This window comes from Bubalus bubalis, chromosome 11 (genome assembly GCF_019923935.1).
Source record: "Bubalus bubalis isolate 160015118507 breed Murrah chromosome 11, NDDB_SH_1, whole genome shotgun sequence".
NCBI classification, from domain to species: Eukaryota; Metazoa; Chordata; class Mammalia; order Artiodactyla; family Bovidae; genus Bubalus; species Bubalus bubalis.
In genome coordinates this window covers 76,813,347-76,826,346 of record NC_059167.1, presented here as the reverse complement: position 1 = coordinate 76,826,346, position 13,000 = coordinate 76,813,347, and the positions used below count along the sequence as shown (strand labels likewise).

Here is a 13,000-nt window from a genome sequence, read left to right as displayed (position 1 = left end):
TAATGTTGTCCCAGAGGTCTCTTAGGTTATCTCATTTCTTTTCATTCTTTTTTTCTATATTCTGTTCTGTGCAAGTGGTTTCCACCATTCTGTCCTCCAGGTCATTTATCTGTTCTTCTGCCTCAGCTATTCTGCTATTGATTCTTTCTAGTGTATTATTCATCTTTATTTGCTTGTTCTTTAGTTCTTGTAAGTCTTTGATAAACATTTCTTGAATCTTCTCCACTGTTGTCCCGACTGTGTCCCAGTTATATCTGGGACATAACTTTCTCCTTTTCATCATGGTTAATTTTCTGTAATGTGGTTTTCGTTTTAGTTGCTGTGGGACTGTGCTTTTTGCTTCTTCTGTCTGCCCTCTGATGGAGGAGGCTAAGCAGCCTGTATAAGCTTCCTGATGGGAGAGACTGGTAAGGGAAAAACTGGGTCTTGCTCTTGTGGGCAGGGCCTTGCTCAGTAAAGCTTTAATCCAATTATCTACTAATGGGTGGGGTATCACTCCCTCCCTGGTAGTTGTTTGGCCTGAGGCTCTATGGTAGGGCTAATGGCGACCTCCAAGAGGGTTTATACCGAGGGGGCCTTGCTGGCTGCTGCTGCCAGGGCCCTGTCCCCGTGTTGAGCCCCTGTCATCCCACACCTCCCCAGGAGGCCCTCCAACATCAGCAGGTAGTTTTGGTTCTACCCTCCTGTGGAGTTACTGCTCCTTTCCTCTGGGTCTTGGTGCTCCTAAGATTTATTTTGTGCCCTCCGAGACTGGTGTCTCTGTTTCCCCCAGTTCTGTGGAAGTCATGCAATCAAATCCTGCTGATCTTGAAGGCCAGATTCCCTGTGGATCTCCAGTTTCTTTGTCAGATCCCAGTCTCTTTGTCGGATCCCCAAACTGGGAAGCCTGACATGGGGCTCGGAACCTTCACAACAAAACTTTGGTATTTTTGTTTCCCAGTTTGTGGATCAGTCACCTGGCTGGTATGGGATTTGATTTTATCGTATTGCACCCCTCCTACCATCTAGCTGCAGCTTCTTCTTCGTCTTTGGACCTGGGGTATCTTTTTTTCCAGCATCCTCCTGTCAATGACTGTCCAACAGCTAGTTGCAATTTTGGTGCTCTCACAGGAGGAGATGAGCACATGTCCTACTCCGCCATCTTGAACAGCCGCACTCCTGCCACTTGTAACCAGACATTCCCCTTGCTATATTATGAATATTCTGCATCGGTAAATTTTTATTGATTAATATATTTCTTTATTCTGGTAAGTAACCCATTCTAAGAATATATGATTCAATGAATATTGAACACTGATTACCTCAAATATTAGCTCTTATAGTCATGATTGTAGTGGCATTTTTGTCATGTCCATGAACATATCCAAGGTAATTTAAACTTTCCCTAAATTCATTGACATTTATGTTTTCAAAGTTGAACTTTTTGTTCCTGTGCAATAAAACTTGCTGTCCACATTGCTATCTAAATTATAATACTTAGAATTCTAGCTATTAAAATGGGGGGAAAGTAACAGATTAAAAAAATTTTTATTACACTTGCCAAGGTTTTCACTGTCACCAGAATATAGGATTTTTCCCCCTTTTCACCCTCTTACCAGCAATGAGGTTGAAAGTATAATAATTACCAGTTTGAAAGATGCAAATTTAGTTTTTCTCTTCTGTGGCTGGGGCTATATAATTATTATATGATGATTGTCTATTAATGCCTCATATTAAATTCTATTTACAAATCCTGTTTTTCTTCTTAAAGTGATTTACATTGAAAAGACCACTGAATAGTCCCTAGGAGATATATATTTATGTACCTAAAGAAATTTTGACTCATTTCAATTTTTAAAAATATTTTGGATGAAGAGTCCTGATCTGGGACTCAGTACCCACATTTTAGGAGGAGACACTCGAGATAGACAGCCTCTCTCAGGCCCTTCCCAGTCTATAAACCTAAGCTTCTTTAACACTCCCAAGCAAGTTTAAAAGCAAAGAGGAAAAGTTAGACCTAACTAACCAGCTGTTTGTACACCCATGTTCAAAGCAGCATAATTCACATCAGCCAAAAGGTGAAAGGAATTCATCTCAATCTCTATCCAGAAACACTTACTGAAAAAGCCTAACACTTTTGCCACTTTAGGAGGATGTTTTCTTCATAATAAGTACACTTTTATGTACAGTAAGAAATTGATTCTCAAACTCTAGTGGGTTGAGTATCACCTCGTGAATTTGTTTAAAGTGCAAATTTCTGGGTCCATTCACAGAGATCCTGATTAATCAGGTAGGATGAAAAACCATTGAGTATATATTACAAAGGAAGTAAAGTGATTTTACAGTGTGAGGTTACCAGAAGAAACTTAAGAAACATTGCATGAGTGTACGTCACACTGTCTATTCTGTGTTCTCTGTCTCTATCTTTGTCTTCGTCCTTGTCTGTCTGTCTGTGTCTTTCTCTGACCATTGATAGTTAATCTCTATTCCTACCTTCAGCCCTAATCTGCCACTAATTTACTTTCTGTTGTGTCCCTGTACCAAGTTTTTGAAGAAGAGGAATAAATGTGGATTGCTTCATTACATATTAACATTCTTTATTAATGATAATAAGTAAAAGCTTATAGTTGGCACATGAATAGCAAACATGAAGAATCCCAGGGACGGGGGAGCCTGGTGGGCTGCCGTCTATGGGGTCGCACAGAATCGGACACAACTGACTCGACTTAGCAGCAGCAGCAGCATTCCTACCTTCAGCCCTAATCTGCCACTAATTTACCTTCTGCTGTGTCCCTGTACTAAGTTTTTGAATAAGAAGAGGAATGAATGTGGATTGCTTCATTACATATTAACATTCTTTATTAATGATAATAAGTAAAAGCTTATAGTTGGCACATGAAGAGCAAACATAGTCTCAAAATACAATATATTCAGAAAAAAAATAATTATTAAACACATAGGTAACTTTTAAATTAGAGATGAGACAATAAACATTATTCCCTGAAGAACTGGTGCTGAGATTACATAGAAACCATGTGGGAAAAAACCCACCTCCCATTATACTTCAAAATAAATTCCAGATGGATGAAAGGTTTAAATTTTTAAAAAATCCATAAAGAAATAAGATAGAGTGAGTGAAAATGCATATACGTGGGGGTGAGCAAAGATTTTAAGAAGCCTGAAACCACACCATGAATTCATAAACAAAGGATGAAGAGCTTAGAGGATATACAAAATGAAGGGCTGTCCTGGCCCTGGTGCTACAGGAGCCTCAACTCTGCTGCCCGTGCTCACCCTGTCCTGCTCTCTCCAGCCCAAGATGGCACAGAGACTCCAGGGTCCCCTTTCTGGGAATGTGTGCAGAGGTCCCTGGTTTGTCCCGATGGAATCACTGAGCTGAAGGAACATCTTAAGGAGGCTGATGAGAGAGGGAAAGCAGGGATGTGAGGAACGGCTTCTGAACGTGCTCACACACAGAGCGCCCTCTCCCACATCAACACTTAGGATCAGTTGTTTCTTTCTTGGCCCATTCTCTGATTTCCCATCTTCAGATTTCCTCTTCTCTCCACTTTGTGATGTGTGTCCCCAAATCGACCTGATTGTAGCACCACTTGTCTACTCACATGTCTACAAACTGGATCCACCCTGGAGTCAAATATTAATATCCATCTCCACCTTAGTCAGGGTTTCTGGGTTATCAATATTAGAAAATCACTCAGGTTGTCCCAGTGAAGGACTTCTCTTCTAGCAAGAGAACAGTGGAGTTAAAAAAAACAAAACAAAACATTAAACTGTCCTGCAGCAGCACAGCTAGGCTTTGTGGAAAGTGGATCTGTTTTTTTTCTTAACAGCTCTCTGCTGCTAAGTCGCTTCAGTCGTGTCTGACTCTGTGTGACTCCATAGACGGCTCTCTAGTGGCTCAGAAAATATTTTAGTACTTGTCACTTTGGTGGTCTGTCTGTTTCTGGCGGTCTCTTATAGGATTACAAAGACAGCCTAGGGAAGGAGGTACACTCTAGCATCAGGGAAGGAAACTAGACCGAAAGAAGCCATAGAACAGTACTGAAGAACAGAAATGTGGAAATCAGGCTGACTTGTCACAAGGGCTTGAACCAAGATTCTGCCAGACCTACATGTACACACTACTATATTTTAAATGGGTAACCAATACAGGCATGTTGTATAGCACATGGAACTCTTCAGTGTTATGTGCCAGCCTGGATGGAAGGGGTGTTAGGGGAAGAATGGTGGTGGTGGTGGTGGTTTAGTCGCTAAGTCGTTTCCAACTCTTGCAACCCCATGGACTGGGGCCTGCCAGGCTCCTCTGCCTATGGGATTCTCCAGGCAAAAATACTGGAGTGGGTTGCCATTTCCTTCTCCAGGGGATCGTCCCAATCCAGGAATCAGAGTCTCCTGCTTTGCAGGCAAATTCTGAGCAAATTTTACTGACTGAGCTATGAGGGAAGTCCTATGTGTATATATGGCTAAGTTCATTTGCTTTTTACATGAAACTATCACTACATTGTTAATTGGCTATACCCCAATACAAAATGCTTTTGGTGTTAAAAAAATAAAAATTAAAAAGCAAAACACAAAAACAAACAAAAGATTCTGCCAGACCTAAAGTAAGATTTCAGACAACCCTTCACAAAGAGATCCTAAATACAATCAAAACAAAAACAATATTAAAAAAAATATCTTTATCATAAGCTTGCTTGGATGATGATGACCAGGAGGAGGAGGATGTAGAGTACTTAACTTAGTGCTTGGCACATAATTGCCCGTGATCTTAGCCATTGTTATTTGTGATTTTTATTTTTACTTAATGGCAACCTCAAAAATATACTTATCTCAACTGTTCAACCTTGCTTTTCTGTTTTCCTACTCCAAGCTCTGACACTCTTAGGGGAGGTGAATATTCTCAGTATCAGGATCTCTCCAGCCCAGTCCTTAACACATCCATTCTCTGAAGTATTGATGATACAAATGAAACCGTTTACCTCAGACTGGGACTTGAACTCATGTGCTGGGACTCAAACCCAGCCAAAACCCAGTTTGGGGCTTGAACCCATGTGGCTGGGACTCAAACCTAGCCAAAACCCACGGTACCTGGTTTCAGGGCCTAAAGAAGTTCAGATTCTTGATGTCTCATCCCAGAAAGAATTCAGTGAGAGACAAAGTGATGGGTAAGAAATGGATTTATGTAGATTCAGAGAGAAGCATACTCCACAGACAGAATGTGGGCCATCACAGAGGGCAAGTGAGGCTGTGAAATGTGGCATGATTAGTTTTTATAGGCTGGGTAATTTCATATGCTAATGAGTAGGAAGATTATTCCAACTGTTTTGGGGAAGGGGTGGAGATTTCCAGGATTCTGGCCACCGGCCCACTCCTTGGTCTTTTGACAGTGCTTTGGAACTGTCCTGGCACCTCTGGGTGTGTCATTTCACTTGCTGATTGAAGATCAAGGTCTAGTCTTGCCTGCCATCTTGGTCCCATTTGATTCTAATTGGTTTATATTGTGTCCTTGGGCTATGTCATTCTTTTCAAAAGTTGTGCCCTGCCCCTTTCCCTCCTGTTACAAAAGGACTCAATGAGGCAAGGAGGCCATGGGCAAAGATAGGTCAAGAAGCTTGCTCCCTAGTGTACCTAAAGTACTTGCCTTTCCCTGGGAAGAAAGCCTCTTAGGAGAATTAATGCTTAACAGTCAGATTTGAAATAGAAATAAAAAATGATCAATAGACCCAGGAGTCCTCTATGAATGATGACACTTTCCACTATAGTAAACTGCGCCCTGATGTCTAGCACTTGGGTCTGTTTTCTGGGCCACAGGTCACTACTGCCCAGGCTCCCTTAAGGAATGCTTTTCTTAAAATCCTTAACATAATTAGCAGGAAGCAATATAATGACATGTCTCAGAAGTAGGTGCCAAACTAATATTTCCATTTCATTTTAAAGCAGTAAAATTCTTGAAAAATATGAGGCATCTACCCAGTTTCCCATATTTGCGTGACAAATACACTTCCTCGTGTATATGACAAGTATTGGGGAAAGATTAGTGCTCCTCCAGTGCGGTGAATAGACATGGAGACTCTCACACAGGAAGGGAAGGTGTGACTGTGACGTCTCTGATGATGAGGGTACCACGATGGCAGATAGGCACACAGGATGGGAAGAATTTAGAGACAGGAAAACCTGAGAAGGAATCATGAAGTCTACTTTAAAGAAAAGATTGGAAAAAGACTCACAAGGTCAGTAATGCACCTGAGTGGAAGAGTTCTTCTCAGTGGGGAGAGGAGGCAGAGGAAACTGTAACATGGACCCACAATTCCAGGCAATGAGGTGATGGTAATGGTATTTATACCAATCCACACATATTTGGTGCTCACATGACATGATGGAGCTTGCTTGATCCCTTGTGAAGGGCACTTGATCACTTGTGAAGAGGAGAAAGTCAGAAGATGAAAAATGGTCCGCAGAAAAGCAGGATGTTGGTGAGGGGAAGAGGGGGGGCGGAGTGGTCATGTGCAGCTCTTTCCAGGGCAAGTTCTAAACTCCAGGAAGAGAACTTTAGAGAACTTCTTTACTTCAGAAGGAGAGAGCACATGAGCCTCCTCTCTGCCTCTCGCCCCACTGCCCTCTTGACCTCTTGTCCGCATTTACCCTTCTCTCCTGGCCTTCATCTCTCTCTTGCTCTCTTCCTCAATTCTTCCTTGTTACCTTCTCTCTCTGTTTCTCTTCACCGTGGTCTCTCTCCATCCCTTTCTCCTTTTCTCTCCTTCTTCCTTCACTTTTCCCTCTTACCCACAGTCTTCTAGACTAAGTATAGGTCCTCTAAGGTCACTTCGGAGTAAATATTTTCCTGGTATTGAAATAGATGTCAGTTTTAAAACTGTCCAAGTCTTAGAGCTCAGAACAGCAGTAGGTGGTAGAATGGGCCATGCACAGGAACAGAAGGCACAGCCTCACAGTGGACATAACTCCTCTCTTGTATTCCTTTCAGGGAAATATGGGGACTCTGATCAACACGCTGCCCCTGTTTCTGCTCTTCCTGCTCCTGAAGCCTCTGCAATTCGAGCTGATAACTGATGGTTCTTTAACAGATAAAGAATTTGAAGAGCATTTAGATGGTACAAGTCCTACCAGAGCACCTACCAAGGAATTATTCAAAGCCCATGTCATTATTGATCGTAAAAGACCATTACATGAACCAACATACTGTAGCGATGAAATGAAGATAAAAAATATTCACCGGAGGCTTTATTGTGTTAAGGAACATTTCTTCCTTCAAGCATCGTATGAGGACATTGAAAAGATCTGTCATAACACGTTTATGTCCTGTGGCGAAGAAGTTGGGACTTGTTACTCGAGCCAGAAAAAAATAAAAGCAGTGCATTGTGTTTTAACAAGTGGGATCAAGATGCCAGATTGTGAATACACTTCCTCTTATGAGAAGGGATGGGTCTTTATCACTTGCCGATGGCAAAATGATATCAGAGAAATTATCCCTGAATCTGTGGTTGGTATGTTGACATCCACCGGGAAAGTACCTTCCCCCTACCATTCTTAAAGTATATTCTGAAAGACGTTAGAGCTAGAAGATAGAAGCTTATCCTTACTGATCCTTACAAGCAAACTTGAGAATGGAAATTTTGATCTCATTTGCTTTAGTCATCCACCACCTGCCCTTTTTCTCCTTACATCAGACAAAAGAAAGGTGGGCAGGACTGAGATATAGTGCTCTGAGATGTGATTTCAAACAAGTCCTACAGTGCAGCACGTTTTCAATGTGTTGTGAGGGTGAATGCCTGAAGGGAAAGCATGACCAGCAGCAGCCATTAGGAAATGGTTGCCGAGGTGCGCTCCACAGTTTTATTCATGTAATGTCTGGTTCAGTAGAAGTAATAAAGTGCAGCGTTGTAGCTAGGTGTCTCTGGTATGTTTATGTGGGGTTTCTGGGTTTGGACTGATCTTCCTTGTGACACAATTTGAATCAAAAAGAATTGGAGGGACTTCCATGGTGGTCCAGTGCCTATGACTCCAGGCTCCCAATGCAGGGGCCAGGGTTCCATTCCTGGTTATGGAATGAGCTCCTAAATGCCAAAACTAAGAGTTTACATGCTGCAAATATAAACATAAAAGTGCCCCAACTAAAAATTCAGCATGCCACAGAGATCGAAGATCCTGTGAGCTGCAACTAAAACCTAGTGAAGCCAAATAAATAAGTAAATTATTATTTTTTAAAAAAGAAGAAGTATTGGGACAGCCCTGAGACATTATGAACTTCATCTTCCTAGTGCTATATTTATAGAATTTCCATTTGTTTTCTTCTTTCCATGCAACACCATACTCATGGGATCTTGAAGATATGGACATAACAGGAGCCATCTTAGCATCCCCTGGTGGTTAAGCTGGTAAAGAATCTGCCTGCAACCTGGGAGACCTGGGTTCAATCCCTGGTTTGGGAAGATCCCCTGGAGAAGGGGATGGCTACCCACTCCAGTATTCTGGCCTGGAGAATTCCACGGACTGTATAGTCCATGTGGTCACAAAGAGTTGGACACGACTGCGTGACTTTCACTTGCCTATCTTAGCATCAACATCTAAATATTCAGAATAGCAAACTCCTCAAAGTACTTTTCAATTGTTCAATGCTACTTCTGTGGATTCCCACATTTTTGGCTTTTTTTCTTTTTTTTAAAGTAGTTATTGGATTATAGTTGATTTACAATGTTATGTTAGATTCAGGTGTACAGAAAAATGAATCTTGTATACTTATACATAATATCCACTCCTTTTAAGATTCTTTCCCCATAAAGGTCATTACAGAGTATTGAGTAGAGTTCCCTGTGTTATACAGTAGGGCCTTATTAGTTATCTATTTTTTATGGTAATGCATATATATCAATCCCAATTTTCCAATTTATCCCTCCCACATTTTTTTTTTTTAGCTTAGTTATCACTGTTCACAAAAGAATTCCAAACTTTCTGGCATAGTCACGTTCATTCACCATTTCTTTTCCTCACCTTCCTGTAGCTGTAGCTTCATCTGAGAAAATTTCACTTCCAAAAGTCTGGAGATCCAGTGTGAGAAAAGAATTCTATCTGTCCAGTTTTGGTAACAATTTCTATCTCTCTTTGTAAAATTCCTTGTTGTTTGATGATTATTCCCCATAACTTACTGAAAATGGGATAAGGAGGATTGAAGAGGGGAATGGGAGCGGGAGTGCTTGTTACTCTTGCACACTTCATTTCAATCCAATCCATGTGTGTCTTCCATCCCCTTCCTTGTCTTCAGGCTCAGAGCTAGGTCCTCACTTATCAATAAGGCCCTGGGCCCAGGGCTGACAGAACCCATTCAGTGACTAAGAAAATCAAGCCTTTAGATACCATTCTTCACATGGAAACTCCTGGCTTTTTATTGTAATATCTGAGTGAATGAGGTTTCCATCAAACTTTTGAGAATCACCATGACTTCCTCTAAATCCAACCATCTAGACATCAGCTGAAGAAGTTCTCCACATAGACTAGCTTGGGTATGTGCTCTGGACCATCTCATCTGGGCCAAGTTCATCTCGAGTGTATTGGAGTTCTACAACATACAATAAATATATTTATGAGAGTATGGTTTAGTATAGTAATTAAGGCCTGAAATCACCATAATGTATGCATATCTCTTTTTCTCTAGATAAATGATCATATCCATACATATTCTATAATTAGAGCCATGGAACTAGAACAATGATTATTTACACAAATTGTTCCTCTTACCTAATATTGCATAAGAAATCCAGATCCAGCCACTACCCAGTGACATGCCTAAAATAAGTCAAAACAGTAATTTCTAGCTTTATGCATATTAAGATTGCAAAAGATTATTGTCCTCTACCCATTAGTACTCTCTGCTTCATAAAACCAAACTAATAAGGTGAGCATTATCAATTCCTAAATTCCTATCTCAATTTATTCTTTATGTAGGTGTCCCTTGAGATATGCACATTCATTTTACTTAACTATGGTAAAAATTATTTATCCTTTTGTGCTGGCTTATTTCCCTTAAGAGTAATGTCTTCAAGTTTCATCCATACCGTAGCATATGTTAGAATTTCCTTGCTTTTGAAGGCTTAATAATATGCCATTAAAGGTACATACCACATGTTGTTTATTCTTCCATTCACTGGTGAACACGTCCACCATTTGTGAATAGTGCTGCTTTGAACATAGATGTACAAATATCTGTTCTAGTTCTTGGCATCAGTTCTTTGTATATACCAGGAAGTGAAAATTTTAATTTATTAGCTGTTTGAAATGTGAGAATCAAACACTATTTTCAATATTCAGATAAATTATAACATGGTTAGAAAATGTGATGATGCCAATCAGGGCACACACACACAGAGAAAGAAACTGAACTTTCTGTTTTACTAGGACAAATTCTGATAATCTGAGTTTTCTAATTATGTAAACGGAGAAGGCAATGGCACCCCACTCCAGTACTCTTGCCTGGAAAATCCCATGGATGGAGGAGCCTGGTAGGCCCAGTCCATGGAGTCACTAGGAGTTGGACACGACTGAGCGACTTCACTTTCAATTTTCACTTTCATGCATTGGAGAAGGAAATGGCAACCCACTCCAGTGTTCTTGCCTGGAGAATCCCAGGGACAGGGGAGCCTGGAAGGCTGCCGTCTCTGGGGTAGCTCAGAGTCAGACACTACTGAAGTGACTTAGCAGCAGCAGCAATTATGTAAAAGAGCTGGAAGACACCTAAAATAAGAACTGAGGGAAGTTTTGCTGCACCCTTGAGAGTTGGAATTTTGATGCAGACACTTGAATTTAGGAAAAAAAAAAAATTTCACACTTTTCTTGCACCTGAGTTTGAAAAGCATTTTCACATTGCACATATTTTTAAATTTACTTTTATAAGAAGTTGATGGTTTTTGAAAAATTTGTGGTGTCTTCTGCCATTAGGAATTATTATTATGTGATTTGTTTTAGGTAAGGTTTTCTTTGTAGTCGTGTATATGAGCATGCAATTCAGTCTCTGTGTGTAAGCAAGTCTTTCAATCATTTACTCTATGTCTGTGCTCCTCTTCTGGGTAATAAAGACATTCCTGGAAGTTTTCTGGTAGTCAAGTGGTTAGGATTCCATGTTTTCACTGCTATGTACCAAACTCAATCCCTGGTTGGGAAACTGAGATCCTGACTGGATACGGCCGAAGAAAGAATCTCTGAGCTTGAGCATACCTCAATAGAAGCATTTAAAACTGAAAAGCAAAAAGAACAAAGACTGAAAGAGGAACAATAGTTACCAGGGACTTGGGGAAAAGGGAAGATGTGAAGTTACTGCTTAATCAGTACAGAGCTTCAGTATGGGATGATGAAAAAGATTTGAGAGATGGATAGGTGACAGTTATACAATAATGTGAATGTTCTCAGTGCCACTAAACTGTATAGTTACAGACTCTTAAAATGTTGAGTTTTATTATGTATATTTTACCACAATAAATACAATGGGAAAAATTTAATATGAAAGACAAGGCAGGGACTTCCCTGGTGGTCCAGTGGTTAAAAATCTGCCTGCCAATGCAGGGCACAAAGAGTTGATCTTTGGCTGGATTCAAAAAACAAAGATCACAGCATCTGGTCCCATCACTTCACAGCAAATAGATGGGGAAACAATGGAAACAGTGACGGATTTTATTTTCTTGGGCTCCAAAATCACTGCAGATGGTGACTGCAGCCATGAAATTAAAAGATGCTTACTCCTTGGAAGAAAAGCTATGACCAACCTAGACAGTATATTAAAAAGCAGAGACACGACTTTGCCAACAAAGGTCTGTTTAGTCAAAGCTATGGTTTTTCCAGTAGTCATGTATGGATGTGAGAATTGGACTATAAAGAAAGCTGAGCACCGAAGAATTGATGCCTTTGAACTGTGGTGTTGGAGAAGACTCTTGAGAGTCCCTTGGACTGCAAGGAGACCAAACAGTCAATCCTGAAGGAAATCAGTCCTGAATGTTCATTGGATGGACTGATGCTGAAGCTGAAACTCCAATACTTTGACCACCTGATGCAAAGAACTGACTCATTGGGAAAGATCCTGATGCTGGGAAAGATTGAAGGCAAGAGAAGAAGGGGACAACAGAGGATGAGATGGTTGGATGGCGTCACTGACTCAATGGACATGAGTTTGAGCAAGCTCTGGGAGTTGTTGATAGACAGGGAAGCCTGGCATGCTATAGTCCATGGGGTTGCAGAGTTGGACACGACTGAGTAACTGAACTGAACTGAACTGGGCTTCCCTGGTGACTCAGACGGTAAAGAATCTGCCTGAAATGCAGGAGAACAAGGTTTGATCCCTAAGTGGGGAAGATCCCCTGGAGAAGGAAATGGCAATCCACTCCAGTATTCTTGCCTGGAGAATTCCATGGGCAGAGGAGCCTGATGGGCTACAATTCATAGGGTCACAAAGAGTCGGAGACCACTGAGCAACTAACACTTTCACTTTTTCCATCAGGAACTAAGATCCTACATGCTACGGAGCAACTAAGCCCACATGCCACAACTACCAAGCTGGCGCTCTAGAGCCCATGAGCCGCCCAGTGCCCTAGAGTCTGTATTACACATCAAGAGAAGCTAATGCAATGAGACATCTGTGCACAGCAACTAGAAGAGTTTGCTTGCTACAACTAGAGAGAGCCCACAGGTAGCAACGAAGACCCAGCTCAGCCAAAAATAAACATTTAAAAATACATGTATATTAAAAAAAAAAAGGAAGGGATCTTTTTTTTTTTTTTAAAGGAAGATATATCCTCTGTCTTACCATGATGTAATGGGTAAAAGCAAAACTCCTGGTATGAATCTAGCCTCTCTTGGCACTCTAGGACTGTTAGGTAGCCAGTCAGATGAGTAGGTCCTACCCCATCCTGGACAGTTTGTCTTTCTCTCTCCCACCTGGACACTGGTGCTTGGAACATGCCTAGAGATCCTCCCTCTTGTGGTCAAGGACCACAGCAAGATT

The 13,000-nt window shown here is 41.1% G+C and overlaps 1 protein-coding gene across 1 annotated transcript; it reads left to right on the top strand.

Annotated features, from left to right (window-relative positions):
• The first annotated feature begins 6,919 nt into the window (after positions 1 to 6,919).
• LOC112587877 (inactive ribonuclease-like protein 9) lies at positions 6,920 to 7,901 on the top strand. Its single transcript, XM_025295994.3, has one exon. The coding sequence runs from the start codon at positions 6,920 to 6,922 to the stop codon at positions 7,547 to 7,549; it is 630 nt and encodes a 209-aa protein (XP_025151779.3). The 3' UTR covers positions 7,550 to 7,901.
• Positions 7,902 to 13,000: the final 5,099 nt, after the last annotated feature.